The sequence below is a fragment of the Megalopta genalis genome, chromosome 1, assembly GCF_051020955.1.
Source record: "Megalopta genalis isolate 19385.01 chromosome 1, iyMegGena1_principal, whole genome shotgun sequence".
NCBI classification, from domain to species: domain Eukaryota; kingdom Metazoa; phylum Arthropoda; class Insecta; order Hymenoptera; family Halictidae; genus Megalopta; species Megalopta genalis.
Window position 1 is genome coordinate 8,240,971 of NC_135013.1, and position 23,141 is coordinate 8,264,111.

The 23,141-nt window shown below is 37.3% G+C and overlaps 3 protein-coding genes across 8 annotated transcripts; 2 read left to right on the forward strand and 1 right to left on the reverse strand.

Annotated features, from left to right (window-relative positions):
* Window position 1: 1 nt before the first annotated feature.
* Window positions 2-5,727, forward strand: LOC117228604 (PX domain-containing protein kinase-like protein). 3 transcript variants are annotated; one of them, XM_033484440.2, is made up of 9 exons: window positions 2-414; window positions 1,060-1,248; window positions 1,329-1,425; window positions 1,546-1,970; window positions 2,048-2,224; window positions 2,618-3,028; window positions 3,095-3,251; window positions 3,323-3,367; window positions 3,676-3,811. In XM_033484440.2, the coding sequence occupies exons 1-8, from the start codon at window positions 313-315 to the stop codon at window positions 3,337-3,339; spliced, it is 1,575 nt and encodes a 524-aa protein (XP_033340331.1). In that variant the 5' UTR covers window positions 2-312; the 3' UTR covers window positions 3,340-3,367; window positions 3,676-3,811. The 3 variants fall into 3 exon arrangements, with proteins under 3 accessions (XP_033340331.1, XP_076376557.1, XP_033340330.1); XM_076520442.1 differs by lacking the exon at window positions 3,323-3,367 and adding an exon at window positions 787-918 and having other exon boundaries at window positions 3-414; window positions 3,676-5,727; XM_033484439.2 differs by lacking the exon at window positions 3,323-3,367 and having other exon boundaries at window positions 3-414; window positions 3,676-5,727.
* On the reverse strand, window positions 5,554-14,980 carry Taz (tafazzin, phospholipid-lysophospholipid transacylase). Of its 4 annotated transcripts, none has more exons than XR_013033034.1 (7): window positions 14,728-14,980; window positions 12,389-12,454; window positions 12,011-12,097; window positions 10,424-10,552; window positions 7,505-7,748; window positions 7,026-7,227; window positions 5,554-6,943 (listed from the first exon to the last, which is right to left on the reverse strand). XR_013033034.1 is itself a non-coding variant. In XM_076520492.1 (7 exons), exons 1-7 carry the CDS (start codon window positions 14,840-14,842, stop codon window positions 6,904-6,906), a joined length of 936 nt encoding a protein of 311 aa, XP_076376607.1. In that variant the 5' UTR covers window positions 14,843-14,980; the 3' UTR covers window positions 5,554-6,903. The 4 variants fall into 4 exon arrangements, 3 of the variants coding, with proteins under 3 accessions (XP_076376607.1, XP_076376613.1, XP_076376610.1); XM_076520492.1 differs by having other exon boundaries at window positions 7,026-7,280; XM_076520498.1 differs by lacking the exon at window positions 12,011-12,097 and having other exon boundaries at window positions 7,026-7,280.
* Window positions 14,981-15,031: 51 nt separating this feature from the next.
* Window positions 15,032-22,887, forward strand: LOC117228608 (tafazzin-like). The gene is made up of 4 exons (XM_076520528.1): window positions 15,032-15,188; window positions 15,268-15,364; window positions 21,278-21,406; window positions 22,237-22,887. Exons 2-4 carry the CDS (start codon window positions 15,331-15,333, stop codon window positions 22,245-22,247), a joined length of 174 nt encoding a protein of 57 aa, XP_076376643.1. The 5' UTR covers window positions 15,032-15,188; window positions 15,268-15,330; the 3' UTR covers window positions 22,248-22,887.
* Window positions 22,888-23,141: the final 254 nt, after the last annotated feature.

Sequence of the window (23,141 nt, forward strand, 5' to 3'; positions counted from 1 at the left end):
CGTTCATGCAGTGGCCACCTGTCGCTGGTAGCACTGTGATAGGTAGCGAGGTGTGATAGTAAATGATGGGTGTCAAACCCTGAGACGAAGTCTGATCGTGAAGTTTGATTGACCGATCGTTAAACGGGTCGTGGCGTCCGTGCGTTGTATTGGGTGATATCGAAAGTGTTTTACGTACAGTGCCAAATATACGTTCATCTCAATGTTGAAATGAAGCAGAACTGCGTCATGTATGACGAACCAGGGAACCTATGCGATAGGCACACGCAGTTCGCCCCGCACGGGCTCTGCAATCCGTCGGATTAATGATCAATGGCTTTATTCGAGAAACGATACACGAATAAAGTGCTGCTAGATGATACAGAGAAGCTGTCGAGCATCATTGAAAATGCAAGAACAATCGACGGTCACACGGTACGGCGCACGCTTAGCTTTGTATATACATACTACGTCTGACAATTGCTCGATAATAGGCGACGTTTACGCACGTCAAGGATTAGCCGTAATGTCGTATCATTGAATCAAGTGACAAGTCACATGAGCTGTCAACATTCTCGATCTTTCCTTTTTGCTTCCTCGTCGATTACACTTTTACTCCTTCCTGGATTGAGATTTGCATTTCTCCGGTATCGTACACCATTGCGCAGGTATTGGCGCATTTACGAAGATCCTTGTTTTCAATGTCTCCAGAAAATAATGTGCAATGCAGGATTGTTTATAAAATTCGTGTCACGTCGACTTTTAATCATGATATTCATGAGTCATAATTAATATAAATATTCGCAGGTATTAATATGAATGGAGCAACTGATACTTGATTAGATAATCGAGCATACAGTCGTAATAGAAAGTGAATTACAACTTAAATTCACGCTAATATGAGTTTGTATTTTATTGTGCAAGAGGCTCCAGGTCCAAGTAAATTAATTTTTGTTTTGTCAGCAAAGTAACGTTTTTTTTTCGAAAGTCCACAGAATATTTTTGTACATATAGAAAATATTACGCAGAAAATATATATATCGTGATAAAAATGGCTATAATGTTTGTTGCACGATTTAGGAGTATGTGATCAAAACACAAAGAGGTCCACTACCAGAAAAATTTTGGAGAGTCAACAGACGTTACAATGACTTTGTACAGCTCAACGCAGCTTTGTCAATATCAGGCATTGACCTGTTTCTTCCTCCAAAGAAAATCATTGGTAATATGGAACCAGACTTCATAGCTCAGCGTCAAGTAGCACTACAGGTTAGTTGAAAGATATAATAATAAATAAACAAGCAGTAAGAGATAGCAGGTTATAAATTTCTATTTTTTAACAATTCCAGAATTTTCTAAACACAATACTAATGAATCCCATATTGGCATCGTCGCTTCCTATGAAAAAATTTTTAGATCCAGATAATTATACAGCACCATTACATGGTATGATATAACTCCAATAATCAACAAACAACACATGTCGAAGTGTTGTTTATGTATCGGTTCTGTTAAGGAAATTCACACGTAGGACATTTCCTCTAACTGATTAACGATGATTTTCAGAAATAGCTCTGCAACAGGTGTCACTAGCTCTACGCAGTGATGCAAATTACGAAGTTTGTAAGGCCATTCCTGATATGGGATGGCGGTTGAGAAAGCATTATTACACGGTGAAAAATCGTCAGAATCCCAAGCAAGAATTGCTACTCGCATGGGTGGAATTTGGTCCAGATAAACACTTGCAAGACAAGGATATGCAAGGTGTTTTCAAAAGTTTAGGCACCCTAAAACATAATTATATAGAACCAATTGTTTACCAACATGTGACGGAGAACGGAGCTTTAATGATAAGAACATTTTATCAGACGGGTACATTGCGTGACACTTTATGTGTAACTAAACCAAAACAACCGTTCATAAAGAAGTATGGAAATCCAAAACAAATCAAATCTTTAACAGTGCCTGAAATTGCAATGTATGGTTATCAGGTTGGTTAAAGCGTCCCTGTATCATGATAACTAACTTACATGGTCTAGCGCTAAATGATTTCTTAATGTTTTCTTAGATTTTGGAAGCTTTAGGATTTCTCCATGAGAAAGGTCTACCTTACGGGCACTTACACACGGGCAATATTCTTCTAACTCAAAGATGTGCAAAATTATTAGACATAGAAAATGGTCTATTAGGTTTGCCTGCATTTTATCGGCCCTACGTTGTACAAAGGCGTAAACTTCACGCTACGGTACAGCAGAAGTTACTTATAGTATATAGGGTGATCACTAATTGATGATACAACCAAAAGAAGAGACACGCTACATGCAAAAACAAGTCGAAAGGAAGAGAATATTTTTTCATTTAAGGCTGCGTTATCAAGAAAAATGAGTTTGATAATTCGTCAAGTGCAGCATTGCTTATATATAAGCGTAGAAGTATAATTGGTGTGCCATGATCAGACGCGTTAATTCATTCCTATTCAAGAGTATCATTTTTCAAACTAATTCTTTTTTGGAAAACGAAGCCTTAAATGAAAAAATATTATTCTACATTTTTATCTTATTTTTGTACGTAGAATTACCCCCTACCCGGTTGTACCATCAGCTACTGACCACCCTGTACATTGAATCATTTCCAACAGACTCAAGTGGACGTTTACTCGTTTGGGCATGTGCTGTATGAAATGGCATTTGGAAGACCTCTTTTGGAGGCCACGTGCTCCGAATTGCCATACTGCGAGGCGAAACTGAAGAATCTGCTCGAAGTGATTTTGTCACCAGAAGATTTGAAACAAGATTTACCAACGATACCACATTTACTGGACCACCCGTTTTTCGAATCAGCCAAACGCGCCGCTCTAGCTATTGGATCCGTGGAAAGACCACACTTTAAGTTAAGTAGTCATTTAAAGGAAGCTCTCCATGAAGCGGTGAACAAAGCAGAGCAAAGACTGAAAGACGAACAAAAAGTTGCTAGACAGCAAAAAAGACTTGTGAAAGTGCAAGAGATGATGAGTTCAGAAGAAGAGATGAAGAAACGAAAACAAAAATTGGTAAATACATCTTATGAATAATACAATGTAGTAACATGAATAACATCGATCTTTCGCATTGCACAGAAAAAGGAACAAAAATTGGCACAGGAGCAACGTTTTGGTAATCAGTTAAGTACAAACGGTTTGAAGCAAGTGAACGGCAAGAGTCCAGAACGTTCAGACAGTCCCACAAGCACTTCCACGGCCACCAGTGTTGGAACTTTGACTCCACCTTCCTTGCGTGAGTATCAGGCTACCTGAGAATCGACTTTGTTAATAACTAACATTAATCTAACAAAATTTTTACATTAGCTGGACACAAAAGTTGATGGCGCATACTACGCTTATTTCTCTCACGTAGGTCATATCATCATTCATTAATCACCGATTAATAAGCATTCATGCATCTTCTCATTTGACCATTGCTTGGATACATCTTCAATGAAGTATGTTCTCTGATTGTGACTTCTTATACGTTATATCGTAGAGTTTTCTTTTCATCCTTTTCGGGTATGTGTGCTCCTCTTCGATAGTCGCTAGCTGTAGATGCAAATGAGTTGGAAACAATTGATGAACGTTAATGTAGCGGGTGTCCAAGCGATGTTGCACCGGCATGGCGAATATCGCTCTGAATTTAATCGAAGATTTTGTTAATGTGCCACAAGGTGATGCAGCCTCTCCGAAGGGTTCAATCCCCCCGCCTCCGATGCCACCACCCAATGGCGTAGCCGACAATGCCCCGAAGGTGACCAACGAGCGAGCTGCTTTGCTCGGGAGTATTTGTAATTTCAACAAAACTAGTCTTCGCAAAATTGCGAACGGGCCCCGTTGAGCCGATAAGTTAAAGAACAAATGGAGAATTGATAAACAACTTCGTTGTAATGGGAACCGTAATTCGTACTACAGGCGTGCTATTTTTCTTCGTCGAACAGTTAGACGCGACTTATCAATCTTTATTTTGATCTCGAGGATCGTAGCAACCAAATTTTTTAGGATTTTTAAAGACGTTCGCTGTAATGGCAAACAATAATGAATAATATTACAAAATTCCTCTATTTATATGTACATGGCGTGGCGAGAACAATTACTATCTTAATATCTTCAACATTATAAGACCAGAGGCAACAGGTTCGTTGCACGAACATGGTTTCTTGTAAGAGCATATACATTATATTGCTCTTAGAATTTTGAAGATATTAGTGTACATATTAGATATTATTTTACCTCTTATAACGACAGCACGACGCATTGATAGAAGTGGCCGATGTTTAGATCTATTTCGCTGCTAATTTTATTTTTTTGGAGCACCGTCCATAATCGGATTTGTAATTATACATAGAAAAAAGAAAAATGATCTAAAGTATGGCGAGATTGTAAGAAGGTGATCTTTTATAAATCGTGATCGTGTACGTGTAATCGAACAGAGTAGTTGGGCAAATCAATGTATTTAAGTAGAAAATTATTTTCCCCTCAATTCTCTGTTACATTTAAGAAGAAAAACAAATTTATTAATAACTAGTAAATTTTATTCGTGTAACAAGTTTCGCATTCGCTATAACAGGTGAACGCATAATAGAAAAAAGAAAACAATAACGATTGTATAATATTGGTTGTTCTAGAAGTTATTTTCTCGCGGTCCAAGTTTCGTAATCATCATTTTTTAATGGCTTCGTTTCATCGTGGGTTCTTAAAAAGTAATTAAAAAAAGATCAGGAATAATGATGTTTAATTAGAGCGATAGCAACCGTGTTCGTCGCGTAAAATTCATCTCGTTATTGTTATCGTACTGTTTCGTCTATTCAAAGTTTATGTGCGTCGTATTAATGTACAGTTCGATTGACAGATTTTCTGCGAATCTCGTTCGTACGTGAATATATTGTATGTTGCTTTCGTTGTGTCGGTCGTAGATTCGGAACCGTTCGTTTCTACGAGAAGAGCAAATGTGCCAATGGGGGAATGTATGCAAAACCTTTCTGTCGAATAGGTATGCATGGTGACAAGCAACTGTAACTAATCTCTAAATGTCACAAGAAAAAAAAAGTACATTTATATAGATATATAAATTCAATATATCTGTATAAATATATTATATACATATATAAATATATTATATAGATATATAAATATATTATATAGATATATAAATATATTATATAAATATATAAATATATTATATAGATATATAAATATATACATGTATATGTGTGAGATATATCTGTGAATAATCGTCATGGAAACCATGTAATATAGACGCGCGATTTTCATACGTGACGTTGATTTTTAAATGTGACTTCGCTGATTTTTTTCCCGTACAAATGCTATACTTCATAGAGTAATATAAATATTTGTTTCATCGAGAATTGTGAAAATCAGAATAAAGCGAGATCTATATTTATCAAGTAAGAGAAAAAAATCACGACTCGTGTGTAACTTTAGTAGCAACGAAAAATCGTCGACTAATTAAATCGCGATATATCTCGTCTGCAGAAAATAAAACTCGCTCGATCGTCCCGTTACAGCGTGTAATAATGCGTATCCCCAGAAATATGAAAAACGTTTTATTAGAATGGAAATAATTGCGTCGAGAGAAGTATCACATTACACTTTTAAAAATACATCTTACTCCGTAACAAATTCCAAACGCAGAAAGATAGCTTTCATTGTAGGAGATATTTTACTACTCGCTACAAAAAGTTTAATAAATACAAGACAATGCATATCTTTGCAGTATTTTTATCATTCGAAGGATCTTTAATACTATATTGTAAATTCTCAATATATAAAAAATATATGTGTCTGAATATCGCTGTTTAAATGTGTGATTGTAACCGTGAGCAGTACAACTGGTCTCGTTTTGTGCGCGTGCAATCAGTTACACGGCTCGTTTTCGAAGGCACTCGAATTAGTTTGATTCCGAGGAAACTACTTCTCCGCGGACGTGCGTCTTGTATATTCAGAACGGTATTTCCTTTCTTTGTGTATAATCGTATTTCGTGTTCACGCGCATCGATACAAAATTATTCATCTTTCCTCATCTCCGTTCTTCGTTCGGTAGTACAATACATAAAAACGAATACGGCGAACGCATAAAATTGTGTTACGCAGTCGTTGTATCCACAGTCGTTGAAGTAAGCGTACGAGGAGACCAGAGCTAGCTATCGTACAACACAACGGCGAAGTTTTTCACATTACATGTTCAAGGAGCTTTTGTAATTTATGATTCGATTTTAAAAAATATCTTCTATTCACAATCTGCGCGAGTCTTTATGTAACATGGTTAGTCCTATGTACACATATGTAATGTATATACAACGCTATCCACGCAATTCTGTCACCATGAGAACGTATATGGCATTCTTGATTAAGTCGGCAGGACTTGCATTTAACACGTTGACTGACGAACACCGGTGAACGTAACAAAGCCAAAGGATTTCAGTATTTAGCAAAATAGATATCAAAAGTGGAAATTTATAAAGATCGGTTTACGCTTTATACATTCTTACGTTCTAACCGAATTTGGCGCGCTCGCTTCATCACAGTAAAAAGATTCTCAAGTTTTTACATCTGCACGAATAATTCGCGTCGCCGGCGTATTAGACGACGCGGCAGTCAACGTGTAAAACCAACAGCCGAATCCAACTGTCATGAGCGTAGCTTGTTTTTTTTTTCTTTTTCTGAAGAGTTTAACACTGCTGTCCCAGTCTCTGTGTATTATATTGCACATCTACACAAGTATTATTAAACTGTCGTCCATAGGTGATCCCTCTCATTAAAAATCCCAGCACGTATACCACCTACGGTCATTATTGTCATTAATTCGATTGTTATCGTTATCTTCTCTTTTGTTAAATTAGAGCTAATCGGGGTCGCAATCTGATGGCCCCAAGCGATCATCATAACTTCTCATGAAGTTTCTCGGTCACCGTCTTCAATCTGCAAAACAAATGAATGTTCTTATCTAATAAATTCACGTCTTCGCGACTCGTCTCGACTCAACAAAAGAGAAATCAATTACCGTTGAAGCTCCTCTTGGATTCGATCTATAATCGCTTTTCTAGTTTCCAACACGCTCGCTTTCGACGCGCGCAGCTTTTCCATCAGATCGCTAAAATCTATGGGGTCGCCGTAGTTCATGGTGACCCTGTTACCCATTCGTAGCCAATACGGCGGTTCGTTCGGAAGGACATCGTCCATGCCGAGGTGGCAGATCGGAATTACTAGGGGTGTAACAGGTGATTCCATTATTAACCTTCCCACGCCCCACTTTAATCTACAAAACGTATCGAAATGAAACAATAAAGAAACGCAAATCGTTTACGCACACATTGCTATCAAATTGACGGGAAAATAAATGGCCGATCAACTTACTAACACACAAGCAGTACAACGAAATATTTCTCGGGGTGGGGAGGGGGGGGGGGGGAACTTTCGGAACAATACCGTTTGGTCTGTCATTTATTGTCGGTCAATTTAATAGACTCGGGAGTATTGAACCTCATGTCCTCCTTGAGCATGTTGACTTTTCCCTCGGGGAAAACGTGCAGCCAGTCCCCGGAGGCGAGCTTCTCCACGCAGAAGTCCATAGCTTCCTGATATATTCCGCCGCCCCTGATCACAGGAATACACCTGCCCAGCATAAAGAAGTAGGAATGCCAGGTATTCGTGAAACAAATGTCGTGCGCGGCGAGCGACCATCTCATCTTACGTCGACTCAGGAGATGCCTCAGGTCCAGGGTCGCTAAATGAGTTCAGAGATTTTTCTGTCTTAAATTCTTTCATTCGATCGCGTATCGACGTCAGTCTGAGAAAGAAAAGATTACATATGTCTCAGGAAAGGGGAACGTGACAGCGTGACAGCCTTAACCCATTGACTGCCAGAGCTACGAGATATCTCGTAGTGGGTGCTGCAAGTTTAGATTGAACTATTTTATCTATTAGAAAGGATGAATGAAAAATGTATACAAGATGTCCCGAAAATGTCTCGAAATTTGAAAGTGGCGGGTTCCTCGGGTCATTCGAAGCAACTTTTTCCTTTACACAAATTTTCTCCGAGGCACCGTTGACGAGTTATTAACGAAGAACTGTGACCAATGAGAGGCGAGCTCGGCTGGCGCGTGGCGACCGAGCCAATGAGCGGAACTGGGCTTCGCGCGCTGGTTGGCCGGGCCGCCTCGCGTCAGCCGTACTCGATTCTTATTGGCCACTGTTTTTCGTTAATAACTCGTTAACGATGCCTCGGAGAACATTTTTGTAAAGGAAGAAGTTGCTTCAAATGATCCGAGGAACCCATTTCCGGATTGCGAGACGTTTTTGGGACACCCTGTATAGTGTAGAGAACATATTATCAATACAAAAAATACTGTAAATGCCATTGCAAAATAATATATCGGTAACTTAATATAATTATATTTTGTAAAACTTCATGTTTTTTTTTTTTTTTTCTTTGAAATAAAACCGTGGCACCCAGGGCAAGACGCGCTAAATTTGCGCGGCAGTCAACGGGTTAATTCGAACAGTAAAACGAAGAGAGGCTTGTTTCTCGATATTTTTACATTTACCGAATAGCTAGAGCAGGGGCCCTTGACTGCGCACCGTATTTTCCACTTCCGTTCTCCGATAGACAGTCGACCGTCCAGTTCGACAGAGAACTTCGTTTCAAAAATAAACGGCTTTTTGCAAGGTTACGATATACATATAAGATTGCATTGGATGAATATTCATTAACGCTAAATTTACCGCGAGCGGTAAAGATGTGGTGCATTGCATCGTGCGGAATCGGATGATCCAGTTCGTTTAGATTTTCTGTAGTTTTTATTGTACAAGCTGCTTCGATAAGTAGATAATTTATTCAATTATTTTCCATGATAGTCTCTTTGTAATTTTTTTTTTTTGCCTACCGGAAACATTACAATGCTAAAACGACTCTGCTGTATCGGTGGCAAAAAATTTTCTTTTCAGATAATAATACAAAATTAAACTGTTTAGATCGCGTTATACTGTACTTTTTTTGGCGATTTACGACTGAAAAAAATTATTGTCAAAAAATTTAGCAAGAAAGCCTTGGTTGTACATTAAATGAGCAAAGCCGTTTTTAGATAATAGACTTCTTCTTTCACGTTAATACTATACTTCGGGGGTTTTGGTAATTTGTTTAAACAAAAGCGATAAATCGGCGGGATAAGCAAATCTAGCTTCTGGTGACCTCGAGGAATCGCCAATTCTGAATAAACTTATCGTAAAATATTCCGAAAGCAAAAAGGGAGAATTACAATAATTTTATGCTAATAGAAAAGTGCGAATACTCGACGAACACCCGATATATATATTCTTAGACCGCAGAGCTAAGATGTTATCGATCTTCTCGGGTTACAAGAAACGTGTGTCGTTTTTTATTAACGCTCAGGAAAACACAGTGGCATTCAAAGATCCTTTTACACAATTGCTTTGTTTTTGAACATTGTACAACGGAGATCGATCCGGATCGATGGAACAGTGTCGTGTGCTAAGCGAAGAATAATCGATTATAATATAGGCGTAGAGGAATTCCATTTACTATGGCTGCTGGCGAGCTTTTGCCAACACACAAGGGCACAACGCCTCCCAACGATTAGCACTGTTGCCGAAGCCACGCCTTTTAGCAAAGGACAAAACCGGATGTAACGGTTCCGAGGATTTCAAGGGCGCCTCAAGGTCAATGCATTGTACACAATTGAATATCCTTCGGTTCTGGGACGCTCGATTGTTGTCTCGAAGAAATACCCGTCGACACAATGGTCGAATCATTAGAACCGCTTGCATAAATTAACGCTATGCCGTCCGGTGCCATTTTAAAAAACTGAAATAACATTTGGACTATATTTCTCGGGTGTCAAAAGGCGGCGAACTAGCTATAGCATTGTGCTTGTTCAACTAAGAATTAAGTACGAAAATTCTTGGACGACGTATCTTAATTTTAGGAATTTATATTACCGCCATCTTCGAAATTTTTTTGTTAAAATCTAACATTTCCAAGCTATTACACTGGCGTCAAACAAAAGAATCGTATCTAAGATCTGCGAACGGCATAGTGTTAATATAACATTGAAAGATTAAGCAAATCTAGCTAAAAGTATATTCGTGAAAATATATTTCCGTTCATAAAAATATATTTATGTATATTAGTCCAACAGTGTGAACGTTCATTGTAATCGCGAAGCGTTTACTATAAAAGGAGCGTGAACCAAAAGGGGTTGAGAAGCCGAAGAAAATTGCTGACAGATCGAGCCATATTACTTTTTCAATTGACTCGCACCGCTTCTGAATTAAACGGTTCGCGGATTTATAGAGCTTCCGCATCGGCGCTCTAACGCTGGGAGGCCTGGCATAAATGGAGTTCCACTGTGTAATCTCGTCGTAACGCCGGATAGAACTTACCCCAGATGCCTGGATCGTCGAAGCAACTGTGATGGTTCGAAATGGTGATGAGAGGAACATTTTTCGGCCGGCAGTCTAGCGCCCGTGTCATAATATGCTTGTTGTACACCGTCGCTTTGTTTAGCCATTCTTAAACAGCACGAATAGAAAACAAACGCTTCGGTAAATTAACTCGCATTTCCAGGAACAGAGGGCTGCGACGCATAGGTATCGAAGCATGGGACGCGTTCAACACGTTGAATGCCACCGGGGATCACCGGTGACCGGTACTTCAACTTGGCGGTGACGTCATGGGGGCCACCGGTGACCGGCGCGCCCAAATTGATAGGAATATATATATAATTTAAAACAAATGTCAATATCTAAAATTTTGTATTATTACCATCGTCGATTCGAACAGTGACCCCTGTCGCAATTGACATGTCAAACATGATTATACATTGTAACTTATCTATTGCAGATAATATTTCAACATTATATGTATCACATAAAAGAAAATCCATCGTGGCGCCGTTCTGGCAATTTCTGTAAAACCGGCGTGGCATTCAACGTGTTAACTATTTACGCTGGGCGGTGGAACGGGCTTTTGTCCTGGCTCTACGTGGAACTGACGCAATCTTTTTTTCTTTATCAACACGCGCGTTTATAATTACGTTTACCTCATCTAAAAGCATCGTACATTCCGCCGTGCTCGTGTGTTTCGAAAGTACGTAGCCTGGCTTCTGCACGAAATTCTCTTTCCCCTGATAGTGGATATTGATAGCGGTTGCGGGATTAGTTTGATAAGAATTGATAGCGGCGCACAATGTGCTCTTGAACTAGGGAAATGACTTTTCTTATTTTTTTTTTTAAAGCAAGAATCGTATTCCGAGGAATAGTCGAAGAAATCCGTCTTCCGCCGCTGATAACGTATTATACATGAAAGCGAATGTTTTCCATTGTCATCGCGAGGTTAATTTATTTATGAAGTCGTTCGCGCAGCTTTTCGAATGCCGGAAGGAAAGTTCAACGGCACAGTTGACCTTGAGATTATATTGCGTCATCTTCCATTCTTCGCAAAAGCAACAGTTCCGTGGCAACTTCGCGTAATGAAGTTAATTCCATCTTTTGCCCGGTGTAATTAATCATTAGCATTAATTGTTCGCTGTCACGTACGATACACCAGTGGCATGAAGAGAACGCTATCAATATACACTAGTAACAGTGGCAGATAGGACTGTAATTTGTCATTGAAAAAAAAAATGCTATTAACTTTTGAATTATAGGACTAATTTTGTCCTGTAATCATTTACAACTACTACGAGTACTACTACTACTACTATATATATAAAGAAAATAAAATAGCCTGCATTCATTTTATACATATATATGCATAAATTTATTTATGCATATATTTAAAAATTTATATTTAATTTATATTTAAATTTATTTATTCATTTATTTTCTCTCTGTGGACTGCAAAGAATTATGTAATTATTATTAATATTAATATTAATTAATATTATTATATTATTATTATATTAATTATTAATATTATATTAATATTATATTAATATATATTAAGATATGAAAAGAAAAAATACGTACTATATATATATATATAGAAATTCAAATGTACAGAGCAGACAAGCGACGCGAGTGAAATCGGCAATAGAAAAATGAAGAGGCAAGCGGCTGGAACGGTGAAGTGACATTGAATACAAGAGAAATGAATGTCGAGAGCCGTTGATACTGATTCGCTGTTATTACAACACGGAGAAATTGACAGCGTGGCCAAGAAGGGAGCAATGGAGAAAGAGGTATGATAGGGGGGGACGGACGGTATGTGGGGTGGGTGGGGGGGGGCTCGCTCGCGTATGTCGCATCTACGCGGTCGACCAATTGAGTAATGCGCTTAATTTCCGAAGTTTATTGTATCGCCACTAAGTAAGCGCCGAGCCGTCCTCGTAAATCAGTGGTACTCACTGAAAGGCCGGCAAGGGCCAACGACTGATTTCCTGTGCCCTTCGTTGGGCGGATACAGAATTCTACCTGAAACGATAAAACAACCAGACACGTCCCACAATTCTAAATTAAGTAACGCAACGTCGACGAGGAGCCGTGAACGTACAACGTTCACGAAGGTAAAACAGGAGGTTGCGAGTACGACCAAACTGGTCTACGATAATGGGCTAACAAACAGGATCGTTCGATACAACACCGTTTAATAGAGGATCATCTCTAAGTAGGCGACTTTAATCATCGTATCTAAGAAGCAACGAAAAAATTCGGAGCCTACAAAGTTCAGCATTACCTTAACCATTTGCGCTCGAAGCCATTTTATGAAATAAAATATATATATAAATATATATAAATCTAAAATAATTCTTCTGATTTATATAGTGTCTCCATTTTATATGACATAAAGTGCATTTTGTGCATACGAAATTGAGTCTCGCGAAATGACTCGTGCAACGGTTGAACAATTTTTGAAATCTAAACTTTGATAATATCAAAAATGATTTTGGGACGTGAATTAACAATTTTAGCGGTGCCTCAGAGTGCAACCACTCACAGAGTGCAAAGGGTTAACACTTCCACGACCGCGCTGGAAACCTCAATAATTTTCATAAAATTAAAATATTTTATTCTATTAAACCAAAATTATGAAGCCAACTTATATATATATATATATGCGAATCTTAATAAAATTAAGCAATCATTTTTCATTTTTCATTAATCATCAATATTCGGTCGTCAATCGACTGAATTTCAAACGGGGAGGCCATTAAAATATTTAATTCGACTAAACCAAAATTATGAAGCCAACTTATATATGCAAATTTTAGTAAAATTAAGCAATCATTTTTCATTTTTCATTAATCATCAATATTCGGTCGTCAATCGACTGAATTTCAAACGGTTGGCCAAGTGTTAAAATAATAATTGGTCGCCATGATGATTTCATGCGAATAGAAGGAAGAGACGACGACGACGGCGACGACGACGACGAATCGAACATAAACGTATCTAGGGCCGATAAATGTCATGGGCCGAATAAATTGCCTATCATCGGGAACGTTGATTTTATATTAACCTACTATGTCGAACCGTTTCACATTATTAGCCTATTTCTATTTTTAAAACGTTAAGCAGGGAACCTTGTAGCAAGCTCGCAGAAACAATTTCCCACGGTATACAGTTGCAACGAAATCGTTTATTCCACTGGTAGCGTAAAACGATGACCAAACAATTTATCGCGTAACGCACGTGTTTACTTGTTTATTCGTAACGCGCGCGACCGCGAGTGTATTATCTAACCCACTTTCTGTTTGGTTTGGAAACACTCGAACGGGCGCGCGAAATTCAAAGTGCGTCCACTCTCTCTGTCGAACAGGATTTTCGAAAACCGAGAAACGTCGGAGGCGATTGTACGCGTATGAACGGAAGGCTTTGTTAAACGACTCGTGTAACACGTGTCGAAGAAGTATGCAGAGGAGAAATAAATTCACGTAACAATTAATGAGACACATAAATATGGATAGCGTGACCTTTGGAAAAGGAAACAGCGTGGAACAAGCACTCGGTTGCAACAATTTCGATGTCTGCTCGATGCTACAACAGGTTTAACGCATAATAGCTGGTAATGACATTGCAAATCACTTTCATGAAGCCGAATCGATAGCTCCGATGAAGCACGATACGACCGATAAAATCATGCGATACCGCGCGACGCAGTGTTTGCTTTGTTGTTCGATATCACAGAAGTTGAATGCCCGAAACGAAATCATTCGTACAAATAAATCATTTCTCGTAGAACACTGGAAACGTGCAAAATCCAAGGATTATCGAACGTAGAAAAGGAACACGATTGGAACTTCCAGCACAAATGTGCCTGCACGTTATCTTGCACGAACAGTGATCGCGTAAAAAAATGTTTCGATTCGACCGTTGTTAAGGCGATTAAATCGTACGATTTCGTGGCACCGCGATTACATAAATCAGAGATGTTTAACCCGCACGTGAACCCGTTCGCATTTACACACGCCTCGGCCGCGAAATAACGAGCAATTCCTTCGGCGATTCAACACGGCTGGTTATCCCTGCCATTCAAACACGGCTAATAGGGAATAAAGTATAGAACTCTCACAGTTGCAACACACACGAGTCGACTCGGTTCTGCTATAAAATAAATGGATTCGCGAGACCCGACGGACGGTTTCTAGATCGATAATCGAACGGACCACCGTTAGAACCGCGCGGTTTACGACGAAGGACAGTACCACGTATTTTCCACGAGAAAACCGGCTCGCGTAGCCGCTTACCTATAATGATTTTAGAGAAAATCCCTACTGCCGCGAAGGTTATACTGCTCGCGATGTTCCAGAGGCTGCTCGAGTTACGAAGCTTCGGTATGATCCACTTGATGTCGTATAACATTGCACTGCCTTCCGCTGGCTGGTTCCAAAGGGGAAAACAGCAGTGCGGCACTTTTCCGGACGATCGGGAAGCGACTTCCCCGCGAGAAATCGTCGACTCTTTCGTAACTCGCGACAACCATCTTCGTGCCAACTTCACGCCATATTTCCCGATAACTGTCACGTGGTCGGCCGACCGTAGCCGAGCCGAGCCGAGCCGGCCGCGGTATGCGATTTCAGCGATTCAGCTTTACTAAATTAATAACTTGCGCTTTGTTGTCGGACGAAAAAAAATGATCCTGTCACGTAGCGTGGAAAATCGGCATTGGCGTATATACATTATACCATGAGAATACCGGAGTTCCGAGGTATCTATCGGCGCTTAGATATCGAAGAATTTCTGAAATATTAACTTAACGGTGACAATGCGTAATTTTGTATGTATAGGGTTAATAAATTAACGACTTGGTTTCCGAGAAATTCGATTTAATGGGACACATCTGATCTACGATGTACGTGTGCAGGATTGGCATTGGCAGTTCGCGTAAGTACATCTGTGTTTTACGTGTTTAATGTGCAGTTATTCACGTCTTTCGTGAGCGTGACTTTAATAGTCGTGCATTGCAATTATTTAGTAGGTTAAGTAGTAGTCCTTTATTACAAGCCTGGAGAAGTATATTTATTGTAATATAATATAAGAAGAAATTGTGGTTAATATCAAATCAAATGATATTATGATATTATAATATTATGATATATAATATAATATATAATAAATGATATTATAAATATCATCAATAAATATATGATATATAATATAATATATAATAAATGATATTTGAATATCATCAATAAATATATCAGAATATAATATCATCATATATATCAATATATATCATAATATAATATCATCAATAAATATATGATATATAATAAATGATATTATAATATTATATCGAATGAAATAAATCACGATGTTTGATTTTGTACGTGTAGTGAAGCTATAGATTGAGATCGATTATGGTTGGCAGACATATTGGATCGTTCGAGATTAAAGTGTAATTGCGTTTGAAACACTTGTTCTCGCGTTGAATGTGTGCAAATGTGCTCGTGATTAGAGCGATTGTAATCTGCTTCCTTCTGCAATAACACGGCCATCATCCTGCTAATTAATTGAAAATGATCTCCGAGACATTTCTCGCGATTAGACGGCAGAAGATCGTGTAAGGTAAAATGAATGCTGTTTTACCAGACAAATTTTGAACGACTTTGCTTCTTCCTTTATTATTCCTTTTGCATGAACTCTCTATTATTAACTCGCGTATTTACTTTACCGTTTTCCCGAACATTTATCTACGCTTCGCATAGATAGATAATGTTTCCGTAATCTATTGGGCAAAATTTGTTTATCTACCGTTGCGAACTTAACCTATGCCCCTAATTTGAGATAATTCGAAAATAGTGACGTGCACGGCGATAAGCTTGCGGTTTGAAAGTCTCTCTCTCTCGCGCTCTCTCTCTCTCTCGATCCTTTTCTTGAATTAGTATAGGAGTAATGAATATTAACCGTGTTTAGATAAGATTACGTCTTATTGAATGAAAAAGCTTACGGTAATATAGAATAAAAAAAAATAATAATAATAATTATTATTATTTAATATAATAATAATAATAATAATAATTATTATTATTTAATATAATAATAATAATAATAATAATAATAATATATTATTTAATAATAATTTATTATATTATATAATAATAATATAATAATAATTATAGAATAAATAATAGAATAAAAAAAAATAAAAAAGAAGCAGCAGTCTAATATAATTTATTAAACAAACTGGTAAGAATGTATGTAATTGATACTCGTTCATAAATGAATATCATTCTCTCATGATCGGAATTATAATTATTTATGTACACTATATCTTTGTTTATCTTGACTGAATAATACAGGTCTAATGATCATGGTTACCGAGGACTATACTTGAATAAATAAATGATGTAAGAATATATGTAACTGATACTCGTTCACAAATGAATATCATTCTCTTACGATCGGAATTATAATTATTTATGTACGCTATATCTTTGTTTATCTTGACTGAATAATACAGGTCTAACGATCATGGTTATCGAGGACTATACTTGAATAAATAAATGACCTCCGGTTTTTATCTCGACTATAATGTAAGAATTCAAGGCGGCTTTCTGAAACTCAACGATTTTAATTCAATAGTCATTCGACTGATATATATATATCAGTCGAATGACTATTGAACCTAGGTTGTCGAAATGGATAATCGAAATGAGGGAAAGCTTAAAAAAATGAGTAAATATATATATATATTTACTGATTTTTTATAATATATATATTTTATATATATATATATATATATATATATATATATTTATTTATTTATTTATTTATATATATTTACTCATTTTTTTAAGCTTTCCCTCATTTCGATTATCCATTTCGACAACCTGGGTCAAAGTAGACCCAGGTATATATACAGCTTTGAACAGCGTTTAACACTCCGACATCGAAGCTCGGGTCTACTTTGACCCAGGTTGTCGACCACGGATAATCAAAACGAGGGAAAGCTTAAAAAAAATCAGTGAATGAAAAAGGAAACCACGAACGAACCAAAGTCCGAGAGTTTAAACAAACTTTCGACGTACATTTCGTCACCTATCAAAGAAATTGAAAGTTCCGCGATTATATCCACTACAGGATATACGTACAAATATGTATGTATGTATGTACATAGCTGTACATACATAGTACACCATACTTTCGCCCTCGGAGGGTCTTACAAAAATGACGATGAATTTTGTAAGCGCTCTCCAACGACAGTTTTATTACGACTAGAATATTCCCGTAGAATGACCCGATTCTGCTGGCAGCTCGAAATGCTACGAAATCGTAAGACCAAAAACACGTGAACGTACAGTAATGTCTCCCTTAGTGACGCTGAGATTGCACAGAAAAATGGTCAATTTAGGAAGAGCAGATGCAATTATTCGAGCTTTGCGGTTTATTTTTATAGTCAACGAATTATGCCAACGATTATAAAAACGAGCTGCAAGGCTCGAATAATAGTATCTCCGCTTCCCAAATTGTCCATTTTTCTGCATAATTTCGACGTCAATTAGGGAGACATTACTATAGAGCAAATTCTTCCTAACTGACGCCCGGCTTGGAAACAAAAATGGACAATTTGGGAAGAGGAGACACGATTGTTCGAGCCTTGCGGTTCGTTTTTATAGTTTAGAATTATTCCAAGTACAGTAAATTCTTCCTAATTGACGCTCAAATTGCACACAAAAATGGACAATTTGAGAAGAGGAGATACGATTATTCGAACCTCGCGTCTCGTTTTCTTATAGTTGTTGACAATTCGAAACTATTAAAACGCACCGTAAGGCTCGAATAATCGTATCTCCTCTTCCCAAATTGTCCATTTTCGTGGACAATCTGAGTCGTCAATTGGAGAGACATTACTGCACCAGGCCCGCAACGCAGCGTTTTCCACGCTACTCGGACGTTTTCGCTTACGAAGATTCGCGCGTATCGCTTCGTCATCGGTAGACTGCGGATCTTTGTGCGAAATAAAAATTGTCTGCTGCTATTGCAAAAGACGTAAGTCACTTGGAGATATCATTCTTTCTTTAACAAAGTAAATTCGTAGCAAATAATGCATATCGCAGTAATATGGGCTTTCAATCTTTTTATTGCTTCCAGTTGCAGTTACAGTAATGTCTCCCTAATTGACGCTCTCAGATTGTGCGCAAAAATGGACAATTTGAGAAGAGGAGATACGATTATTCGAACCTCGCGTCTCGTTCTTAAAGTTGTTGACAATTCGAAACTATAAAAACGCACCGCAAGGCTCGAATAATCGTATCTCCACTTCCCAAATTGTCTATTTTTCTGCACAATCTAGGCGTCAGTAAGGGAGACATTATTGTAGCCCCGCGCCGAGTCGAATGCAGCAACATAAATTATAGAAAAATGTCTTTAATGAGAGAGCAGACGATGTTCCAACGTTTCACATTGTTGAAACAATACAAAAATACTGAACAAACGCTAATGATGGAAATACGACATAACGCGGTAAAACAATTATTTGTCCACCTAAGAACCGGCGATAAAGAGCTTCTCTAACAGAGCGTACGCACTAGGCCAGTTTTGTTGATAACAATAACGAGACATAATTTGAGTTTCCAGCGCGCCATTCAACGAAGCGAATGTACTCAATGGAACAAACGGTGTTAGAAATAAGGCGGTTTCCATCGTCGTGCGACGACAGAATGAAGAGACGATAAATGGCGTGCCAACCGGAAGTAACTAAATGCCCAACCGTCTAGGGGTCTTTTCCTTCGTAGTGTCGCGTTCGAGCGTACCAAAAGCGTTCGCGGCGGGCACAAAAACCCGAGATATAAAAAGAAACAGGGAAAAAGTATCAGGAGCGCAGAGAACAGAGCAGCAGAACGTTTCGCGGGCGAACGATCGCGATGAGAACCTTTGCTCCTCGTGTAAACACCTTGACCAACGGAGTCTGGTGAAACGGTGACGAAAGTCGTTGTCACCTGTTGTACGTGCCCGTCCCATGGGACACTTTACTTCGCGTCCCGCCTTTTTCGGGCGGATAAGTCTATACAGAGAGATTATCTTAATTAACAGTATGCCGTCCGGTGGCATAGTGTTGAGCATAGAACTGAGCCGTTTATTTTGAAAGTGGCATAAGTCATTAAGAGCATGAAAATTCGAGGTCTACGTGTTGTTAGTCTCTGCGGATTTTATGCATTCGTGATAAAATTGAACGTAATGAGAATATTCAAAGAATGTAAGAATGTTGATATAATAACTTCATCTTGTTAAAATGATTTAAAAAAGAAAGAAAGTTGCAGGTGGTTTCTGTGTCTTGCGATTTGCGCAGACGACGTTTGTTGTCCGCAATCTAATTACATAGTATTATTAAATTAAATATTAAATAGTATTAAATAGTACTAATTATATATAAATACTATTATATAATAAATAATATTATAATAATAAATAGTATTAAATTAAATAGTAATGAATAGTATTAAATAAGATAATAATAAATAGTGTTAAATTAAATAGTAATAAATAGTATTAAATTAAATAATAATAAATAGTATAATAAATAATAAACAGTATTAAATTAAATAATAATAAATAGTTGCAGGTAGTTTCTGTGTCTTGCGATTTGCGCAGACGACGTTTGTTGTTCTCAATCTAATTACATAGTATTATTAAATTAAATAAAATAGTATTAAATAGTACTAATAATATATAAATAGTATTATATAATATAAATAATATATAATAATAAATAGTAATAAATAGTATTAAATTAAATAATAATAATAAATAGTATAATAAATAATAAACAGTATTAAATTAAATAATAATAAATAGTATTAAATTAAATAATAATAAACAATATTAAATTAAACAATACTATTATTAAATTGCTCCCGCCGAATGAATAATAATATAGTTTCTCCTTCGCGCGAAGTTACAACATGAAAAATAAGAAGATCGGACAAATCGAGAAAACTGAAGTAACTGTGTAAGTGAAACGAAAATCCTTTTTGCAAGCTCCTCGGCCGCCGTTCGCATTTGCCACCGGGTAATGTCAAGATATGAGCTGTTTATTTTGAAAGTGGCACAAGTCACTTTGTTTTTAAGTCCATAATATCGACTTAAATATATTCTATTTAAGGGTTTGCGTTTCAACACGTTTAAAAATATGGATGCTAACTTTCGAGAAGGTTTACTTGTATTTGTTATATCTCAGGATACTGATATTTTTCTCAGTATAAATAATTTCGTATAAACATTAAAAAGTCACCACTTTTCATTACGGTAAAGTGACTTACGCCATTTTCAAAATGAACGGCTCAACTATCTGTTGTATGCCAGCGGTACCACTTTGGTGCCGTTTTAAAGAAAACTGAAATAACATTTGAACTATATTTCTTGGGTGTTAACACGTTTCGAATGTCACGCCGGTTTCACAGAAATTGCCCATGGAGCCACGATGGATTTTCTTTTATGTGATACATATAATGTTGAAATATTATCTGCAATAGATAAGTTACAGTGTATAATCATGTTTGACATGTCAATTGCGACAGGGGTCACTGTTCGAATCGACGATGGTAATAATACAAAATTTTAGATATTGACATTTGTTTTAAATTATATATATATTCCTATCAATTTGGGCGCGCCGGTCACCGGTGGCCCCCATGACGTCACCGCCAAGTTGAAGTGCCGCTCACCGGTGACCCCCGGTGGCATTCAACGTGTTGAACGCGTCCCATGCTTCGATACCTATGCGTCGCAGCCCTCTGTTCCTGGAAATGCGAGTTAATTTACCGAAGCGTTTGTTTTCTATTCGTGCTGTTTAAGAATGGCTAAACAAAGCGACGGTGTACAACAAGCATATTATGACACGGGCGCTAGACTGCCGACCGAAAAATGTTCCTCTCATCACCATTTCGAACCATCACAGTTGCTTCGACGATCCAGGCATCTGGGGTAAGTTCTATCCGGCGTTACGACGAGATTACACAGTGGAACTCCATTTATGCCAGGCCTCCCAGCGTTAGAGCGCCGATGCGGAAGCTCGATAAATCCGCGAACCGTTTAATTCAGAAGCGGTGCGAGTCAATTGAAAAAGTAATATGGCTCGATCTGTCAGCAATTTTCTTCGGCTTCTCAACCCCTTTTGGTTCACGCTGCTTTTGTAGTAAACGCTTCGTGATTACAATGAACGTTCACATTGTTGGAACTAATATACACAAATATATTTTTATGGACGGAAATATATTTTCACGAATATACTTTTAGCTAGACTTGCACTGGGGGATGACCCCCGTGGCATTCAACGTGCTAAAAGGCAGCAAACTAAAAAATAATATATATAATAAATATATATAATAATATATAATATATATAATAAATATATATAATAATATATAATATATATAATAAATATATATAATAATATATAATATATATAATAAATATATATAATAATATATAATATATAATAAAAATAATATATAGCATTGTGCTTATTCAACTGAGAATTAAGTAGGAAAATTCTCGGACGACGTATCTTAATTTTAGGAATTTATATTACCGCCATCTTCGAGATTTTTTTTCTAAATCTAAGATTTCCAAGCTATTATGCCGGCGTCAAACAAAAGAATCATATCTGAGATCTGCGGTATATCTCACATGGTGTTAAGCGACGGTAGTTAGCGGTCTCGTTAGCACGACTCGAAAATTGCGCGGGGACGCATTATAATAATTCATAGTTAGCGACCGTGGGCCGCGGCAATAGTAAAATATGTACCCGGCAGATCGGAGATAACCATTCACGGGCCGAACGGGTACACAATAAGACACTGATGTCTACGAAGCTCTCTGCCTGCGGCGGTGACTCTGCACTTGCTGTGTCAGCCGAATCCAAGCCAGCAGAAGCTATGGGGAAACGAACGATGAGGAACGACGGGGAGAGAAGGGTCGATGGGAATCATGCCTAGGGAGAAGCGTGCTAGAGGTGCATGCGAAGAAACTTCTGTTCGGATCACCTGTTTCGGGCGGATATTCTTATTGTATGATAATGAAATACGTTTTATTTTTAACGACCTGTTGCGAGACTATTGCTGCAATCCTCGTGGGATCCTCGCGGTTCTTATGTTTCTAGCTGTTTGATTTCTTTCTGGTCGAAAGATGCATTCCTTTGGAATGTTCTAGTATCTTTCATGCTATTCCTCAAGAGTCTAATGGATTGTACCTGCGTTCGAAGAGGGTTCAATAATTTTTTCTCGCACAGAAATATTATATAGTATATTATATGGAAATATTAGAAGTATTATATATTTATATTTATTATATTATATTTATTTTGTATTTATATTTATATTTATAATTGTTTCTCGCATAGAAATATTATATAGTAAATATTATATAGTATATTATATAGAAATATTAGAAGTATTATATATTTATATTTGTTATACTTATACTTATACTTATACTTATACTTATACTTATACTTATACTTATACTTATACTTATACTTATACTTATACTTATACTTATACTTATACTTATACTTATACTTATACTTATACTTATACTTATACTTATACTTATACTTATACTTATACTTATACTTATACTTATACTTATACTTATACTTATACTTATACTTATACTTATACTTATACTTATACTTATACTTATACTTATACTTATACTT

What these genes read in the sequence shown, in the direction of transcription:
- LOC117228604 (XM_033484439.2), top strand. Translation starts at nt 313, where the DNA reads ATGGCTTTATTCGAGAAACGATACACGAATAAAGTGCTGCTAGATGAT. An exon ending in GGCGTAAACTTCACGCTACG is followed by an intron (nt 2,225 to 2,617) that starts GTACAGCAGAAG and finishes CATTTCCAACAG; the next exon opens with ACTCAAGTGGACGTTTACTC. An exon ending in TTTGACTCCACCTTCCTTGC is followed by an intron (nt 3,252 to 3,675) that starts GTGAGTATCAGG and finishes ATGTGCCACAAG; the next exon opens with GTGATGCAGCCTCTCCGAAG.
- Taz (XM_076520492.1), bottom strand. Translation starts at nt 14,842, where the DNA reads ATGTTATACGACATCAAGTGGATCATACCGAAGCTTCGTAACTCGAGC. An exon ending in TTTCTATATATATATATATA is followed by an intron (nt 10,553 to 12,010) that starts GTACGTATTTTT and finishes GTGCTGTTTAAG; the next exon opens with AATGGCTAAACAAAGCGACG. An exon ending in CGACGATCCAGGCATCTGGG is followed by an intron (nt 7,749 to 10,423) that starts GTAAGTTCTATC and finishes GAACTCATTTAG; the next exon opens with CGACCCTGGACCTGAGGCAT.
- LOC117228608 (XM_076520528.1), top strand. Translation starts at nt 15,331, where the DNA reads ATGTACGTGTGCAGGATTGGCATTGGCAGTTCGC. An exon ending in GATTGGCATTGGCAGTTCGC is followed by an intron (nt 15,365 to 21,277) that starts GTAAGTACATCT and finishes GTGCTGTTTAAG; the next exon opens with AATGGCTAAACAAAGCGACG.